Source organism: Mesoplodon mirus (genome assembly GCF_964341445.2).
Source record: "Mesoplodon mirus genome assembly, chromosome: 17".
Lineage (NCBI taxonomy): Eukaryota > Metazoa > Chordata > Mammalia > Artiodactyla > Ziphiidae > Mesoplodon > Mesoplodon mirus.
The window spans coordinates 7,174,179-7,194,838 of NC_138993.1; the positions used below are offsets into that span (position 1 = coordinate 7,174,179).

General features: G+C 37.1%; 1 protein-coding gene across 4 annotated transcripts in view; it reads right to left on the reverse strand.

Annotated features, from left to right (window-relative positions):
• The window catches only part of KATNAL1 (katanin catalytic subunit A1 like 1), a 64,476-nt gene that overhangs the window by 10,718 nt on the left and 33,098 nt on the right, over window positions 1–20,660 (reverse strand). For all 4 annotated transcript variants that reach the window (XM_082602489.1, XM_082602492.1, XM_082602490.1 and 1 more), the window contains exons 5-8: window positions 7,052–7,179; window positions 6,550–6,655; window positions 1,981–2,139; window positions 1,120–1,246 (exon numbers count right to left, since the gene is read on the reverse strand). In XM_082602489.1, coding sequence (XP_082458615.1) covers window positions 1,120–1,246; window positions 1,981–2,139; window positions 6,550–6,655; window positions 7,052–7,179 — 520 coding nt within the window. The remainder of the gene's footprint in view (window positions 1–1,119; window positions 1,247–1,980; window positions 2,140–6,549; window positions 6,656–7,051; window positions 7,180–20,660) is intronic.

Here is a 20,660-nt window from a genome sequence, read left to right on the forward strand (position 1 = left end):
GAACAAATACAACACAGTCACTCCTTTCTCTCATATTATACTTTAACAGAAATTAAGATGGTTAACTCATTGAGGGAAGGAACTCCTGGTACTACATTATTTTATGTATCTTATAGTGCCTGGCACTGTATGCAACACATGTTTTAAGTATTCAGTTAGTACCTATGGTTGGTGGATAACCACAGCTATTTTAAAACAATGCACTGTGGATATACATACATACATATACATATATATATATATATATATATATATATATATATATACACACACATATAAATAAATATATACTTTTTTTTGACACACTTTATGTTTTCTCATAATTTGCTTAAATAGCCTCTTATTCACCATACAACTACCAGTGATATATCTCTAAAAAGTAGCTCTGGGCCCATCACTCTCTTCCTCCAATGGCTCCCCAAAGCCTTTTCTTCTTTGTCTGAATAACTTCTACCAATATTTCAAAGCCCAAGTCAGCTATTCCCTTCTATGACTCCCTTAGTCCGGGTGGTACCCCTCGTACTGTGTTTTCACTACACCCAGAGTTTAGTTCTACTACAGAACTCATAATGTATTGTAATTGTCTGTGAAGTGCCTGCTTCTCAACTAGATCAGTGGTTCTCAAACATTTTGGTCCCAGAATCCTTTTTATACCCTTAAAGACTATTGACCTCCAAAGAGCCTTTGTGTGCATGTAGTATATCAACATTTATTATTAAAAACTAAAAATGAGACTTGTGAGAGAATGAAAGTGAAAAAGGTAAATAACATCTTGATATTACTATGAAAATAGTTTGGCCTTTGCACACCTTTTAAAAGAGCCTTAAAGACCCCTGGGACCCTGAGCCACATCTCTAAAGGCTTTGCTCTAAACAGTAAGCTCCTTGAACGCCACAACAGTCCTTTTCTCTTTAACCTCAGAACCTGAGATGGTGCAAGTAAGCAATAGATGCTTTCTGAGTGCATGAACAAATGTACAAATACGCGGATGAACAAATGATTACAAATACATTCAGGTTGCCTTCTAGTCCAGTCGCTGAGAATTTCCAAAGTATGAATCTAGACAAAGTTCAAAAAGGAACCAAAACAGTTTAGAGACAGTAATTAAATATCAATTACCATCCATCTGAATGAGTAGCTCAGACTTGACCCTGCGACTTGCCTCATGCTCATCAGAGGTTCCTCTTCGACTGCAGATAGAATCTATCTCATCAATGAAGATGGTGGTGGGGGCATAAAACCTAGCCTTTGTGAAAATAGTTTAAAGAAATCATTTAGTGACCTCCTGAAATAATCTGAAGTTTTTAAAAGACGTTTCCTCTGACTAAAACAATGGTGAAAAAGAGCAGAAATTTCTCACTGCTTTAATGCCATCACTTGCTTTTAGACAGAGGTTAAATTAATCAGTCATATCAGAAACAGGAAAATTTCTAAACATAAAAGATAAGTTATATGGTTGGTGAAGTCAGGTGACAGATACACGAGGATTCATGGTGCTATTCTTTCTACTTTTGTGTTTGAAAATTTCCATAATACAAAAAGTTTCTAAAGAAAATCATCAATCTATCCTCAAATATGCAGTCTTAAGTAGCTACTGCAAACTACTTTGAAAAAGGAACAAACTTTAACGATAGATCAATTTCTAACTGATTTTCAAAATATATGTTAAAATATACTTCTGCTCACCAGCTCATTAGAGATCCAGAAATATCAGTCAAACCACACACATTTCCAAAGTCTCTTCTACCCTCACTGGATGGGATGCCAAAGGGCTTTTACCTCAGAGAGGAAGGTACGCTGAAGACACATCAACCACTCCACAAAACCCACCGCCCCGCGTCTTATCAGTGTGTCAAGAACTGTGAAACTACAAGTACACTTGCTCTTTCTTAAAAAGATCCCTGGGTGAACGGATCTAGATTAAAGGGATACCACGTGCCTACAAACAGCGCCTTGAAGTGTGAATATAACATCACTCACCATTTCAAACAACAGGCGAACTAACTTCTCAGATTCCCCTCTGTATTTCGACGTCAGCGTGGAAGACGAGACGTTGAAGAATGTTGTGCCACACTCAGTGGCGACAGCTTTAGCCAGCATGGTCTTACCAGTGCCTGGGGGCCCGGCCATCAGCACACCCTGAAATTCGAAAGGACACATGAAATGATTTACCAGATTAAAGTGCTTTCTTATAAAATATCAGCAACTATTAATGTACACGAAACTCTTCCCATCAAAAGATAAGCTCAACTGTCACAGTAAAATCATGGTGCATTTGGCACGAATATCATTTCATAGACAGAAAAAACAAAAATGAAGAATGGTTTCACAAAATGTCTCAAATCACAGGTACTCAGAGACGGGCTAACACAGGGCCTAGACAACAAGGAATCTCCTGGTACATTTAGAAAGAACCCACCGATTTTACTGAACCTGGCGGAAGACAAATATGTATGGTCTTGAGCACCGCTTAAGAGTGACTGCTCTGTTTAAGCAATGAAAAAAAGGTGACATTTTCTACCACATGGAGCAGAATTATATATCCCTTGCCCTCCTAAGGTACAAAACCTATCTTCTACAACACACTTACAATATACACTTTTGATCAGAAATAAAGATCCATTCATCAGTTAATAAATAAGGCAGCTAAAATCTAGTGGTGATTCAAACATAATCAAATTAGCTAGCCTTTTATCAGTTTAACTGTGCTAGGCAGTTAAGAGTTTACATAAAATAGGGTTAGTAATGAAAAAGCCACTAAATATAACATAGACTAATATATAAATTTTAGTTACTTCTCACCTTTGAAACAAACAGAAAAATGTTCCATAAAAATAAATCAATGAGAAGTAAAAATTATCCAAGAACACCAATCCTCTAGTCTTGAAGACTAACGGATTTTTAAATACTTATTACTTTCTTCTAACACTTTTAATGAGTTCAGATATATAGTTAACACTACATTTCTTTTGCATAATAGTTTGTGATCTTAAGAGGAATTTGGAGCCATTTGTTAATTTAATTCAATAAGCTTTGGGGGATTTAAACTTTGAAAACTATGTGCATATCAAAATTTCATAAACTCTAAATTCAGAAACCATCCAAACGCTCTTCTAGCTATAGAATTTTGATGCCCAGGACAACCAGGGATCACTAGGATTTGAAACACTAGTTTTACAAGAAAAATTTTGCTTTGCAAGAAGCCTTTATACGTGAGATTGATATTTTGAAAACTGTAAAGACAACTAATGGTATTGGCACGGCTATGGAAAAGTTCCTATTTCTCTTTCCACTATCCCCTCTCAATGCCCTCTCAGTTCCCGTAATGTCATTAATGTGGTCACATCCAGCAGGAGATAATTTCCAGGGTTAGCATCTGTGCGCGCACACAGCTTATAGATACAGTACAGCGTTTATAAATTTCCCCTCCTCCTGACATTACCCTGTCAATTATCCCCTCTATTTCCTGTATCTCCTCCTCTGTGGGCTCTATTTATTTTAAAAATAAAATCCCTCTCTTGACCCTACAAATCCTCTGGCTACTATCTACCTCTTCCTTCCCCTTCCCAGCCAACCTTCTTAAAGAAATGGCTTATGTTTACTATTTGTGCTTCACAAGCTACAGTCTCACTTCTACCTCTACTCCTACACTAAAAATACCTAATTTACTAATCCAGTGGTCACTTTTCTTTCCTTTCCTGTTTTGAGTTTTACGTATTCTTTTTTTTTGGCTGCGCCACTGCGCAGTACGCTGGATCTTAGTTCCCTGACCAGGGATGGAACCCGCACCCACTGCTTGGAAGCACGGAGTCTTAACCACTGGATCTCCAGAGAAGTCCCAACCAATGGTCACTTTTCAACTCACAGCTTCCTTCCCTCTCTCTGACCTTTGATGGTGCCGATACCTGGTGTTCATTCCCTTCTCCCTGAAACCCCTTCTCCCTAGGTTGGTTCGATGACACGGTTCTTTCCTGATGCTTCTCCTACTCATGACCATCTTCAGTGGCTTTCAGGTCTCCTCTTCCCCCTGCCCTTTATATTCCCAAAGCAATTCTAAATCTTCTGCTCTTTTGAAAGCCCTTTATAAAACTCCTTGAACGATTTCATCCATACCCAAATTATCAACCACCACTTATATCTCACAATTTTAATTTAAACTTAAACTGTAGCCCGAGCTCCAGACCTCTATTTCCAATTACCCACTGAGTTTTCACCTCAATATATTTTGTTTCTATTTAAACCTGCTCCTCTCCTCAATTTCCAGTATCAGTTCACTGTACCCTATTTAATGAAGAATTTGGCTGGCCCTTTTCCCCTAGTTCCTGGGAGGCAGACTCTAAACCCTTGGAATTTCCCAAGTGATAGGAGTGTCTTTGTTGTTCATGTTGGGCCCTGAAATTTTAGGCTAATGAGGTGGCTCATGGTGGGTCCCTATATAGATTATGCTAATGAGATGACTCAGGATGGGGGCTGGCCTTGCCCAAAAAACCAACCATGTGATTAGCAGGTTGGGGCTTTGAGCCATGTGATATCAACCACACCTCTGGGGAGAGAAGGGAGACTGGAGATTGAGACGACATATGGGCAACAATTCAATCAATTATGACTATGCAATGAAACCCCAGTCAAAACTCTGGACACTGAAGCCTGAGTGAGCTTCCCTGTTGGCAGTACTGTATCTACTATCACACATCCATGCGCTAGGAGGGTAAAGCATCCTGCTTGCAAGGGAAAGGAACACAGAAGCTACACTTTCAGCATCCTCCCAGATCTCACCCTATGCATTTCTTCCTTGGGCTAGTTCTGATTTGCCTCCTCTTGCTATAACAAAAACTATAGTCGGAAGTACAATGCTTTCCTAAGTTCTGTGAGTCATTCTAGAGAATTATCAAACCTGAGGGTGCAGTGAGAACCCCCAAATTTACAGCCAGCTGTCAGAGTGAGGGTGACCTGGGGACCCCCACATTTGTGGTTGGCATCTGAAGTGAGGGCAGTCTTGTGGAAAACTAACCTCAACCTGTGAAGTTTGGCCCAATTTTGGGTAGTTGGTATCCGAGCAACTGCACACTCCTTCAATTCAAGCCTGGAATCTAAGAGTCATACAACTTGTTCCTCTTCCTACCCCTGTAAACCATCACGTCATAATGTTATCACTTACACCTTTTAAGTATCTCTCACAAATCCACTCATTCTTCATTGGCCAAATAACGAATGCCTTTGTTCAGGTCCTCATTGTTTGGCTAGACTATTGCAACAGCCTCCTGACCAGACTCCTCTCTGGTCAGACGGGTATCTATCTATGCCCGTCTCCAATCCAGCCTGCACACTGCTGCCAAGGCGATCTTCACACATTTGCAAATTACCCTCTTGCTAAAAGTTTACAGGGCTCGTCATGATACATAGGTTATACCTACCATTCCAGCTGTTTTAAAACTCCTTTAAATACCTATTTTATCAAGGCCTTATTATTTCTTTTAAACATTGTTTTTAAAGTTATAATAAAGGGGAAATTTATGATAATATGGTCCCCAAATTAGGTAAATCTATAACAAACAGTCTATAAAAGTTTTTAAGTTGTGAGAGGCAATCAAGATGCCATGGGTGTTCCAAGCCATTTATGTAAACACACAATTTCTCCTCCTCTCTACTTTTAGGCACATCAAACAAGGAAGAGGTATGCGAAGGTAAAAGACCTTCCCAGCTAATTCAGAAGGGCAAAGTAAGATCATGCTTTTATTTCACTCTACCAGTCAGAGTAAAGAAAGACTCTGCCTATGGCTAAGACCAAAAAAAGTTCCAGGCAGCAGCTGCTGGAAGGGTTTCTAATATGCTAAAATGAAACACTGAACTTAGGAGGAACCAGTCCTGGGCAAGCTAGAAAGATATAAACATTCTGATAACATCTGAGAATTACACCAAGCCTAGATGAAGTGATCAAACTAATTAATTACTGAGAAATACGCCGGCTTTTAAAAAGATAATTTATTTGATCAAACACTTATTCTATGACTATGCACTATTACTATTTAATTTGCTTGCTAACTTTTTTTTTTTTTTTTTTTTTTTGCGGGCCTCTCACTGCTGTGGCCTCTCCTGTTGCGGAGCACAGGCTCCGGACACGCAGGCTCAGAGGCCATGGCTCACGGACCTAGCGGCTCCGCGGCATGTGGGATCTTCCTGGACTGGGGCACGAACCCGTGTCCCCTGCATCGGCAGGCGGACTCTCAACCACTGCACCACCAGGGAAGCCCCTTGCTAACTTTTTATTTACAAAAACAGACATCTAGAAAATTCTTAAAACTCATCTCTAGCTCAGCGCCCCTGAGGGAAGTGACTTAAAGACTATAGTTCCAACACTCCAGGCCCCTCTCCTGCCAGGCAGAGGCAGCACATCGCAACTACAAATCCAAATCCAGGTATCTGAGGGATGCCCGACCTCCCCCAACCTTTACAAACTGTGTTAATAAATACACAAAGAAACTACAGTGCTGCCTTTCTTTACCATGCAAGCAGCAGTTTTATACCTATATTATTTCAATAAATTCTCACCTTCCATGGCCTTCTAATCCCTTTGAAAAAGTCAGGCATCCACATGGGAAGAACAACAGCTTCCCTTAGCAACTTCTTAGCTTCTTCCAGATCGGCTATGTCATCCCTTTGTAAGAAGAGCAAAGTTTCATGCTTATTCAGGGACACCTTTGATTTATGATCAATACTAATTCTTTTAATTTTTTTTAATTATGAAATTTTTCTTACATTAAGAACATTATTCTAATTTTTACTGTATAAAATGATCAGTGAAAACACATTGCAATTATAAATTAGGACATGTCATTCAACTAACAAACTTTGTCAGTTATGTCAACATCAAATTAGTATGAAAATGTCTTGGTTATATTCTGGAAGAAGAACTGTCCTACCAATTCTGCACACTCATATTATGGATGAAGTCATCATCAGGAGATGAATGGATAACAAGATAAGACTCACACCAAGCCAACCTACAATTTGTTTTCTCCACTACTGTAATTCAAGAACTTAACAGACTAACCAATGAATGCTAGGATTCCTAGAGACAATGTCTCTCTCAAGGGCTTCCACCAGATCCTTATCATATGCAGCACCATCAAATTTTGGAATTTCACCATCACTTGCACCGTCTGGCATATTTTTCCTTCCCTGGGGACAGGTACAAAAAAATGCTGATCAATAACAAGATAATTTTAATTAACATCATTAAGCTTTCAAAATATTGCAATGTAACCATTTTAAATGGCTTACTATTTTTTTAAATACTGTTTGCTAATTACCCAAATGTCATCCTCCCCTATTTAGTTCATTAGAAATAGATGAACTGGCCAACTTTATTAGACACTTCAAATTTACATTCTTGAGGGGACAGTTGCATGTAAGACTGAAATGATCTAGATGCCTCTAAATTTGTGGATGCATGGGATTTCTACCACCACTAAAAAATACTTGAGTATTAACACAAAAGAAGAAAAGAAATCAATTGAAAACCTACTGCATGGCAAGAAATCTCACATATATTATCTCATTTAATACAACTACCCTACAAGGTAGGTATTATAACCCTATTTTTACAGATAAGGAACTGGGACTCAGAAAGTTAAGTAACTTAAGTTCACAATTATTAAATGTCAGAGTACAGATTTTAACTCAGATCTTCCTGACTCCCCAGATCCATGCTTTTTCACAGTATCAGACCACCTCATGCCTGGCTGAGTCAGCTTAAAGCTTAAAAGCAGGTTATGGCGGAGAGGGATAAATTAGGAGGATGAGATTAGCAAACACACATTACTATATATAAAATAGGTAACCAGCAAGGACCTACTGTATAGCACTATACAGTACTATACTCAATATTTTGTAATAACCTATAAGGAAAAAGAATCTGAAATATATATATATATATATATATATATATATACATATATATATATATAATGTGTATAATGAATCACTGTGCTGTACACCTGAAACTAACACAACATTGTAAATCAACTATACTTCATTTGAAAAAACAAAAGACTAGGTTATGCATGGCAGAACTATACTCCTAAGCATCCAAGAAAGAGGCTGCAGATGAGGAAAGAGGTGGGACTCTGAACTGCATCTTACAAAGCCTTTTCCCTGTCACTGTAAGTACCCACTCAGGGTTGAGGGTTTCTTCCTAGTAAGGTCCTTGGACCACATCATAAAGTCACTGTCATGACAATGATAAAAGGACCTTTTAAAATAGTATCATTAGGACCATTAAAGCAATACACTTTACCCCAAATTCTTTATTTAATAATATAGTAGCTTTAAAAAAGAATTATATCCTATAGTTTCTATGGAGTTCTGCCAAGAGTTACTCGGCTCTGAAGAGCTTTAAATGAAACACGCTCAGCTAGCTGCCAGAGACAGTTCAACCACTGGAACTACTTCAGCAGACACAGCCAAGCACCTCCCCAGAGCTTCAGCTCCACAGTTACTGTTAATGTAAAAATGAAAGGAAATATGGTCCAAAAATGAGTCAGTTTCCTAAGCTTCAATCTGAAGACAGAGAACAGGAGGAACCTCTCCTACCACACTCCATCTGAGATAAACCATAAACTAGATCCTAAGTGCTGAGAGAGGCCTAAATGGCTCCCTTTGGGCAAACACTCTAGCTCTTTAAGCCACTAGGTAAATGACCAAACAGTACTCTGGTGACTTGACCCCAAAATGAATAATTTACTGTCCCTGAGTAGCATGGCAACGGTATTAAGCTAAGTTTTCAGAAAGATTCTTGTATTTCAGATGACAGAACCCAATACTGACACTTAAAAGGAATAAACTTCTGGCATGCCTACACAACAAAAATAACATCAACAAATTTAAAATAAGCACAGCCTAGAATCACATTTTATAATAATGGTAGGCCAAGGCTAGTCACATTCAAACAAATCACTGGGAACACTGTGTAATCATTTTAAAACTGTTCTAGAAATAAATCAAAAAAAGAATGCAACAGACACTGATATATCTGGGACTTAACAAGCTTTGATATGACACTGTAACTTTATTTTATTTATTTATTTTTGGCTGCGTTGGGTCTTCACTGCTGCGCATGGGTTTTCTCTAGTTGCGGCGAGCGGGGGCTACTCTTCATTGCAATGCACGGGCTTCTCATTGCAGTGGCTTCTCTTGCTGTGGAGCACGGGCTCTAGGCATGTGGGCTTCAGCAGTTGTGGCACACAGGCTCAGTAGCTGTGGCTAACGGGCTCAATAGTTGTGGCTCACGGGCTCGGTAGTTGTGGCACATGGGCTTAGTCGCTCCTTGGCATGTGGGATCTTCCTAGACCAGGGATCAAACCCGTGACCCCTGCATTGGCAGACAGATTCTTAACCACTGCATCACCAGGGAAGTCCTGACACTGTAATTTTAGACTTACCAAAAAATTAGTATTAAAAAATATAGGCAGACCGTCATTTAAATATGAATGTCCATGTGGTGGGGAAGGATTTGATAACACTACCAAGGGAAAGGAAAAGCTGCACACTTATCTGGAAGTAATAGGAATCATAGGATTTTAAGAACAATAAACATGTGACCATCTATGTCCAACACATTCAGTTCCAGATCAGTGAATGAAAATACATTATCTGCCCTCACTGAGCATCCAGTCTTGTGGTGGAAACAATTAAGTAAACAAACCCCAAACATACATAATTATAAACTGTTAAGTGCTATGAAAAAACTGAATGGTCACTATAGCTAAAAGGTATTGAGCAAAAAGAATAAGTTGGAGAGATGATCAGAGGCCAGCTCACTGGGCCCCTATAGGCCATGGGAAGGAATTTAGATTTTATTCTAAGTACATGGGGAAGTTTTTGAAATGTGCTAAGCAGGGGAATGACAGGATCTGATTTACATTTTAAAATGACCCTGCTAGCTGCGATATGGAAAAAGGATGGGCTGGAGGGAGAAGGAGAAGCAGAAAAACAAAGGCCTATTGCAGTAGTCAAGGTCAAGGCTCTCAATTCACAGAAGAGGATAGTGTATAAAGCTAGTCAACAACAACAACAAAAAAAGGTTCTGAAGAACCTAGGGGCAGGACAGGAATAAAGACAAAGACTTAAGGTGGACTTGAGGACATGGGGAGGGGGAAGGGTAAGCTGGGACGAAGTGAGAGAATGGCATGGACTTATATACACTACCAAATGTAAAATACATAGCTAGTGGGAAGCAGCCCCATAGCACAGGGAGATCAGCTCCGTGCTTTGTGACCACCTAGAGGGGTGGGATAGGGAGGGTCGGAGGGAGACCCAAGAGGGAGGAGATATGGGGATATATGTATATGTATAGCTGATTCAGTTTGTTACACAGCAGAAACTAACACACCATTGTAAAGCAATTATACGCTAATAAAGATGTTAAAAAAAAGAAGCTAGTCAAAGGACTTGCCCTTGCACCCGAAGTTTCTCAATGGTAGAAATGAGACCTGAATACAAATTAAGTAGTACAAAGAAGATTCTAGAACTTTTTCAAACCAAAATGGTGAGGTTACTAAACAACAAATTAAGGAAACTAAAAACAAATAATTTATTTGGTTATATTGGGAAATCAACAAAATGGGCGACAATTATCCTTCATAACAAATACTCAGATAAATTAAATAGGGATATCAAATATAAGTTAGTAGCTCTGGTTTCAGTTAACCAACTAGATTAACTACAACACCTAAAAGAAGTTTAGTTTTCAGGCAATAAAGCTAACCTCACCCAAGATATTATTACCTGTACAGTTTATAATAACAGCTGCAACATCACTGAAATGATCTTAGAAATCTTTGCTTAAATTTTCACATTAATTAATTAGCAAAAATTTGATTATTAGCATGAAGGCTGATATACTTTTTCTCATTAAAGCAAAGTATTAGCTTCTTTTTACGAGTGTCTAAACTACCCATATCAAAAAGTTTGTTTATGATCTTTCATTAGTATTCTATTTGAGGAAGATGAGGCTAAAATTAATGACCAACTCAATATTATAGAGTTAATTAATGACACAGATTGGCCTAAAATGCAAATAATAGATTTTATATTTCATTGTGTGGCATCTAAGACAAACATGCTCAGTTACTAGCTCTGGGTCTTACATTTTAAGAAAAATGTTGACAAATTATACTGAGAGTAGAGTGATAAAGGGCTCAAAACCCATGTCATATGGAGGAGGATCAGGGACCCTAGAGACATTTAAGCTGAAGAAGAAAATGTTAACGGAGCAACACAACCCACTGACCTCCTTACCTGTATGTACTCTCTATTACTCCAAAGGAAAGAACCAGGACCAGTACAAAGTGACAGAAGAGGTATATTTCAGATCGACAAAAGAAAGAATTTTCTAACAATGAGTCCATCCATCAAGGGAGTCATCTCTCTTGTAGGTAGTGAGCTACCCGATGTTAGAATCACTGGCTAATTAGTAATAAAAACCACCGGCCCCCAATCGCAGGGATGTCTGAGCTGAATTATAGCTGACCTTTGGTTCTTTGGGTAAAGCCACTGCCTCTCACTTGTCCACTTATTCATCTGTTTCCTGAGTTCAACAGCCCAAGGCAAGTGCAAAATTGCTTGGGAATCTCATTGTTTCTCTCTCTCTTTTTTTTTACGTGATCTTTATTCTGTATCATACCTGTGTTAGTTCCCCACTGTCATGTTACCTTTACAGCTAACACTCGTTTACAGCTTGCTATATGCCAGGCACTGTTCTAAGCACTTGACATAACAATCTTAAAGGTCCTATGAGTTAGGTACTCGTACAATTTCTACCTCATAGATGAGAAAACTGAGGCACCAAGAGCTTGAGTAAATTGTCCAAGGACACACAGCTAGATCCTAGGCAGTCTGGCTTCAGAACCAGTGCTTTCAACCCCTTTGTACACTATGGCATAAGGCTGCACACTTTGGGCTACTCCTACCCCAGTGTGAGAAGCAAACACAGGAAAAGTTAGACAAGATCTCTAAACTGATATTTTAGAGATAAGACTTTATTAATTACAAGGGAAAGTATGTTGATAAATGCAAAACGCTTACTAATTTCAGTGTCATGCCTTGCATTGGAGTGTTCATACAAAATACATTTAAGTTGAAATAATGAATCCATAGCATTCTGCTTACTTATCAATAAATGCATTCTTGCAGCAATATTTATGAATACTTACTCTGTACCAGGCACTATTCTAGGTACTGGGAAATAGCAGTGATCCAAGCAGACAAAAATCCTGCCCTCAGAGGCATACACTCACATTAGGGGACACAATACACAAACAAGTAAAACACAGTAAAACATTTAGGGACAGGACAGCAAGTAACTACTTTACTATAATCTAATGCAATAAAATTGAAAATAATAAAAATAAAAGCAAAAACCAACACTATTAATCAGCTGCCATGAGAGAAAAAATTTGTGGAGTGATTTAATATCCAAAGGACAGAACAGGATATTTCTTAAAAACAAGTCACTGATAATACAAATGGCCAATAAACATATGAAAGAACTTTTTTTTTTTTTTGCGGTACGCAGGCCTCTCACTGTTGTGGCCTCTCCCGTTGCGGAGCATAGGCTCCGGACGCGCAGGCTCAGAGGCCATGGCTCACGGGCCCAGCCGCTCCACGACATGTGGGATCTTCCCGGACCGGGGCACGAACCCGTGTCCCCTGCATTGGCAGGCGGACTCTCAACCACTGTGCCACCAGGGAAGCCCATGAAAGAACTTTTAACCTCAGAAGTTATCAGATAAGTACACCATACATGGTAGATATGCTGATAAAATCACAACGAGATTCACCCACAAGAGAGAGACAATATCAAGTGTTGGTGAGGATGTGGAGCAACTAGAACTTTCGTGCTCTGCAGGCAGACGTGGAAATTGGTATAATCATTTTGGAAAACTAGTTGGTGTTACCTACTAAAGTTTAACATATGCATATCCTATGGCCCATCAATTCCACTCCTAGGTATATGCTCACTAGAAAGGTATATATGCTCACATATATACCAAAGGATAAGTACAAAACTATCCAAGGTAGCATTATTAATAATAGTTTCAAACTGAAAGCAATCCAAAAATTCACTAATAGTAAAACAGATTCAACTGTGGTATAATACTGTATATTAACGAAAATAAACAAACTTCAGATATATGCAACAGGATGGCAAAATCTCACCAACATATGTTGAGCAAAAAAAGCCAGACAAAAAAAGAATACTTACTGTATGTAAAGTTTCAAAACAGGTGTAACTAATTTATGGTATTAGAAATCAGAATAGTGGTTATCTTTGGAAACAAAGTGGCAGAATAGTGGTTACTTTTGAGAAAGAAGTGTCAGGGATCAGAAGGGATCCTGAGTATGGCTTCTGAGGTGCTAAATATTCTATTCTTGACCCCTGAGTGACAGTTACATGGATTACTTGGTAGTTACAGAGGTTAAATGCAGTCAGACGAAGCAGACTCTTACTGGTCTGTAAGAGCCAATTATTAAATTTGCAGGAATTTTTCTATAAAAAACAGCCATTGATAAAAATTAAATTACACTAACAGAATAAATTATATTAAAAACAAAAGTGGTAATTACTCAAAACTCCTCACTTCTAGCTATTTAACTATTACCTATGCACTTAAGGTTACTTAAGTCTACTGTGTCTACACTATAGAATGGTAGGCTACTACCCATCTTATCTTGACTCTGAGTTCAGTGACCTCATGTTGGTAGCTTGAAATCCATCATAATGAAAGTATTTATACCAGAGAAACCAGCAAATGCTACAAAACGGGGCTTGATTTCTTGTTTTGCTAACTGTCTAGACTTAAAGTAATGGGGAAAATATTACATTTAAAAGTGTGTCATTTCTATAGTTGTTACAATGTAAATAGCACAAAAGATGAAGGAAATAATTTTCCAGTATTTGAAAACCATGATCTGATTCATCAAAGTTGCTCAAGTGATTGATCAATGAGTGAAGTTCCCACATATGTTTCTGTTGTTTCACTTTCATCTGACTCATTAATAAAAACAAAATATCAACCAATATCCTAACAGAACTACATTCCTAATCATCTGTCAACTACAACCACAGGTACCTACATTTGCAAGAGTTAAGCAAAAAGCAGCAAAGGCATTCAGTGAGGGTCCATTGGCTCTATAAAGTTTACACTAAAGAGTACTGTATATTTTATTATTTGTAAATTATATGCTGCACATCCTTTATATCAGTCAGGTTTATAATAAATTTGTGTGTGAATATGTACATGTTTATATACACATACACTTTTTTCCTTCAGAAAACTAGTTATTAAACATTTACCAGTACACTGCTGGTTAGATGATCATCATTCATCAAATATACCCTTATAATGTATACACTTTTCTTCAATAAAAAGATTTTTTTTAAGTCACTATTCACTTGTATAACCACCGATCAACAGTTCTCAAAAGAATAGTCCAGGGGCATCCCTGGTGGCGCAGTGGTTGTGAATCTGCCTGCCAATGCAGGGGACACGGGTTCGAGCCCTGGTCTGGGAAGATCCCACATGTCGCGGAGCAACTGGGCCCATGAGCCACAATTACTGAGCCTGCATGTCTGGAGCCCGTGCTCCTCAACAAGAGATGCCGCGATAGTGAGAGGCCCACGCACCGCGATGAAGAGTTGCCTCCACTTGCCACAACTAGAGAAAGCCCTCACACAGAAACGAAGACCCAACACAGCCATAAATAAATAAATAAATAAAATTAAAAGAATACTCCAACCCAGTTTACAATGTCTCTCCATATCAGACATCCCTACATTTAATCAGAGAAGGAAAATATTCAAAAAATGGCCATTTGTTATAATTCAATGAAATGAAGTCCTTTAAGTTTATAGCTTTAAATTAAGTCTCTGAAGATGATTTACCATACTTTAATCTGAATTCTATCTAAAAGCACATACAGCTTTAATCATGAGATCATAATGGAAGCACTGCTCATTTCACTAAGAGTTAATTAACCATAAAGCCATAGTCTTGTAAATACTTGAGAATCAGAATTTTAATTAAATTTATTTTTGGTTTATAATATCAAAACATCTATTCTGCTACCTAATATTTTACTTTTAGACTATCCTTCTTAAATTAAAAAATGCATTTGTTATTTCTATGTATATTTCTACACTGACTCTAGACTTAGATAGTAAAATAAAAATAACCATTTTTATCAGGTACATTCAAATAAGACTAAAAAATATGGCTGTAAAGGTTAATTTATTCATTTGATTCCCTCTCATCAATAACAATCAAGTTGAGGCCAGGAGTCACATATTAAAGTTTGCCTTCCTAGTACCTAGAAGTATGACTAACACAAAGTACGCACTTAATAAAGGTACATTAAGTAAATGGTGTAACGAACTGGCCTCATGATGACTCTGTACCTCAGGGGAAAAAACTGTAAGGCTTGAATAACAGATCTATACACAGTGACTGTTATTTATTGAAAAATAGCATTTTTAAGATTGGACCTAACTTGAAGCCTGTTAGCAGTTTTTTAAAAAAAAAGAAGAAAAAGATTTAATCACTCTCAGAAAGTGAACTGGTACTCTTAAAAGAAATAGATATTTGTGATACATTAAAATAAGACAGCAAGCATTTTCAATTAAGAGGCTGCATAGCATAATGGTTAAAAGCTCAGGTATTAGAGTTCAAATCCAAGTTCCACCACCTACTTGCAGTTGTAACTTCAGTGTCTCAATTTCTTCATACACAGTACAGGGAAAATAACACTGAGTTCACAGGAATTTGTAGGGAGGACTGGTACAGGTTAAGAATGTTCAAGGCAGAGTGAGACCTGTTGCTACTGCTCTTATTACTAGCTGCTTCCTCATACAGTTCACAAGACTAAACTAAGAATCCAAAGATACTGAGAGTCTTAAGCAAAACATGTAATTTCTCCTGTCCTCTCTTTTTTTAACATCTATAAAGTTAAGTGGCTAGAGCAGAAAAGCAGCTTTCAAACTTTTGACCATGACACAAAGTAATAAATTCATCTTAGATCATGAGCTAGTATATACAAATAAATAACTACATTTTTACATACTTATATAACAAATTCTTTTCTCAAAGTAATTCTGTCCTTATAATGGGCAATGCAGTCTGAATTTTCTAGTCTATTTCATTTTTTTTTAAAGCTGGTTGCAACACACAAAACTGATTTAAAAAAACCAACAACACTGAGTACCCTTCAGTACTTGATTTCAAATTAGCTTTCAATGGCAATGGATATCTGTCAGTTTCATCTAAACTGCCTCAAACCCTATCATCGCTTCCAGTGAGTTTAAGGACTCCAGTATTCTAATGAATATCTGAGTGCTTACAATGATCATAACTGAACCAAGCACACCTTTCAAATTCTAATGAAGTTTCTCTGAGGTTTTTTTTTTTAATTGTAATCCCTTTTGTTTCCAGAGTGACTCAGAAAGTCTCTTTTATCTTCAAACAACTGTTCTTTTTCTTTTATTAAAGGGCTTATTTTCCAGTGACATTCTGAGTACTTACATGTGAATGAAGAACAACTAAGATTTACAAAATTATTTGGAACTTTTTAAGTAAAAGACAATTTACAATATCCAGAGAAATTTATCTGACATTCAATAAATGCTGCCTGGTTGTTTTGTTCTTTGCTTAAGAATCACATTTTAAAATAAACATTTATTTAATTTTTCTGGAATTCTTTTCAAATCCAACCAGACTTTTAATCTAGTTTGGTAGGGATACTACATAATATGAAAAATACTAAAATAAAGAGGAAAAAGATCTGTGATTCACAAAGCTCCATTCCTTACTCTATGACTTTGGATAAGATACTTTAGCTGTATCTCAGTTTCTTCATTTGTCAAAATGGGGATAAAATGACTGCCTACTACTTGGGATTATTTCATAAATTATTGTATAATCACTCCAAATGGTACCTAGCAGGGAAGCATCCAATAAACCATGACCAATATTCTTCTCTTGTGTTATGTGAAGTTAAGATAAAGACTGAAAGTTCCTTACCTGGTTCTAAAAGTTTACTTAAAAGCTACTAGCAGAGTGATGGGTGGACGTCAGCCACTACTTTATTCTCTAAACTGCAAACCAAGGTTAACAGCACAAAAATGAAGAAGAGAGGAAGAAACAAAGATGATATATAAGATACAGATTTTTAAGTATCCATTATGCGGCTTTCGATAATGGGGAGAACCAGTTCAATTTCATCAGCAGGAAAATTTATTTATTTATTAGTACCCCTCACTAATCCCAAAAGGATCTGAAATGGAATCACTTACTGTTTTATGACATAATAGCTTGAACAAATTACAAACATAAAAAAATCTAATTCATTTTCAGTGTCCTAGTGAGGTAGAGAGAATATGTCTTTGGCTCTATCTCCTAAATAGAAATACTCAGAAAACATCAGTTTTATTCCATTATGGTCTAAAAAACCACAAGGTGTAGGAAGTTGGTCTGTGTAGAGTCCTTACCACTGACTGAAATCATATATAGTAAAAATATTCAAATATAGTATGTAATTTTTAAGGATAACCACTTGCTATTAGTTATAAGCTGTATTTTCACGATAAATATCATGGCATAAATGTGATGTCATATAGAACCCCTAGCTAGGAAAATAAAACTTCTTTGTGGCAATTCAATAACATCCTCATTCACTTATGACATCATAAAGGAAACAGGAAATGCTATCACTAAAAATTTATTTTTGTCTTTTCATTAAAATTAAGGCTAAGAGAAATGTCAGGTCATCCTGGCTCCTTACTCTGAAAAATTATTTTCAGCACATTTTCCTAAAGTCCATTTTAAGGACAGCACAGAATTTCTACCCAGTATTATGTTTATTCACCAATCAATTTCCCAGATAAAGTAAATGTACATACTGAACCCAAACCAAAGGAAATTTTCTCATTAAGAAAAATAATCTTGTTTTACTCTAAAATTTAAAGATAAATCAAAGTTTAAAAAATTTTTTATCAATAGTAAAGCATATGTATCATCTTATTCTGTGAACACCGTAGACACATCTACTTCCTTATAAATCTTTCCCCTACAATTATGTTTTCATTTTAATTCAGAATACTAGTTAAAATCTCTTTTAAGTTTTAAAACTTTATTTTGAATATTTCTATAAAAGCTCAGGACTTCCCTGGCAGTCCAGTGGTTAGGACTCTGCACTTCCACTGCAGGGGGCACAGGCTCGAACCCTGGTCGGGGAACTAAAACCTGGCCAAAAAAAAGCTCCATTTTAGAGGGCAGACAATAGAAGCAAGAAGAACTATAATACTGCAGCCTGTGGAACATAAAGCACATTCACAGAAAGACAGACAAGATGAAAAGGCAGAGGGCTATGTACCAGATGAAGGAACAAGATAAAACCCCAGAAAAACAACTAAATGAAGTGGAGATAGGCAACCTTCCAGAAAAAGAATACAGAAAAATGATAGTGAAGATGATCCAGGACCTTGGAAAAAGAATGGAGGCAAAGATCGAGAAAATGCAAGAAATGTTTAACAAAGACCTAGAAGAATTAAAGAACAAAAAAACAGAGATGAACAATACAATAACTGAAATGGAAACTACACTAGAAGGAATCAATAGCAGAATAACTGAGGCAGAAGAATGGATAAGTGACCTGGAAGACAGAATGGTGGAATTCACTGTTGCAGAACAGAATAAAGAAAAAAGAATGAAAAGAAATGAAGACAGCCTAAGAGACATCTGGGACAACATTAAATGCAACAACATTCACATTATAGGGGTCCCAGAAGGAGAAGAGAGAGAGAAAGGACCAGAGAAGATATTGAAGAGATTATAGTCAAAAACTTCCCTAACATGGGAAAGGAAAGAGCCACCCAAGTCCAGGAAGCACAGCGAGTCCCATACAGGATAAACCCAAGGAGAAACACGCCAAGACACATAGTAATCAAACTGGCAAAAATTAAAGACAAAGAAAAATTATTGAAAGCAGCAAGGGAAAAATGACAACATACAAGGGAACTCCCATAAGGTTAACAGCTGATTTCTCAGCAGAAACTCTACAAGCCAGAACGGAGTGGCATGATATACTTAAAGTGATGAAAGGGAAGAACCTACAACCAAGATTACTCTACCTGGCAAGAATCTCATTCAGATTCGATGGAGAAATCAAAAGCTTTACAGACAAGCAAAGGCTAAGAGAATTCAGCACCACCAAACCAGCTCTACAACAAATGCTAAAGGAACTTCTCTAAGTGGGAAACACAAGAGAAGAAAAGGATCCAAAAAACAAACCCAAAACAATTAAGAAAATGGTCATAGGAATATACATATCGATAATTACCGTAAATGTGAATGGATTAAATGCTCCAACCAAAAGACACAGGCTTGCTGAATGGATACAAAAACAAGGTCCATATATATGCTGTCTACAAGAGACCCACTTCAGACCTAGGGACACATACAGACTGAAAGTAAGGGGATGGAAAAAGATATTCCATGCAAACAGAAATCTAAAGAAAGCTGGAGTAGCAATACTCATATCAGATAAAACAGACTTTAAAATAATGTTACAAGAGACAAGGAAGGACACTACATAATGATCAAGGGATCATTCCAAGAAGAAGATATAACAATTATAAATATGTATGCACCCAACATAGGAGAACCTCAATACATAAGGCAACTGCTAACAGCTATTAAAGAGGAAATCAACAGTAACACAATAATAGTGGGGGACTTTAACATCTCACTTACACCAATGGACAGATCATCCAAAATGAAAATAAATAAGGAAACAGAAGCTTTAAATGACACAATAGACCAGATAGATTTAATTGATACTTATAGGACATTCCATCCAAAAACAGCAGATTATACTTCCTTCTCAAGTGCACATGGAACACTCTCCAGGACAGATCACATCCTGGGTCACAAATCAAGCCTCAGTAAATTTAAGAAAATTGAAATCACATAAAGCATCTTTGCTGACCACAACACTATGAGATTAGAAATGAATTACAGGGAAAAAAATATAAAAAACACATACACATGGAGGCTAAACAATACATTATTAAATAACCAACAGATCACTGAAGAAATCAAAGAGGAAATCAAAAAATACCTAGAGACAAATGACAATGAAAACACGATGATCCAAAACCTATGAGATGCAGCAAAAGCAGTTCTAAGAGGGAAGTTTACAGTCATACAAGCCTACCTCAAGAAACAAGAAAAATCTCAAACAATCTAAACTTACACCTAAAGGAACTAAGGAAAGAAGAACAAACAAAACCCAAAGTTAGCAGAAGGAAAGAAATCATAAAGATCAGAGCAGAAATAAATGAAATAGACACAAAGAAAACAAAAGCAAAGATCAATAAAATTAAAAGCTGGTTCTTTGAGAAGATAAACAAAATTGATAAACCATTAGCCAGACTCATCAAGAAAAAGAGGGAGAGGACTCAAATCAATAAAATTAGAAATGAAAAAGGAGAAGTTACAAACACTGCAGAAATACAAAGCATCCTAAGAGACTACTACAAGCAACTCTATGCCAATAAAATGGACAACCTGAAAGAAATGGACAAATTCTTAGAAAGGTATAACCTT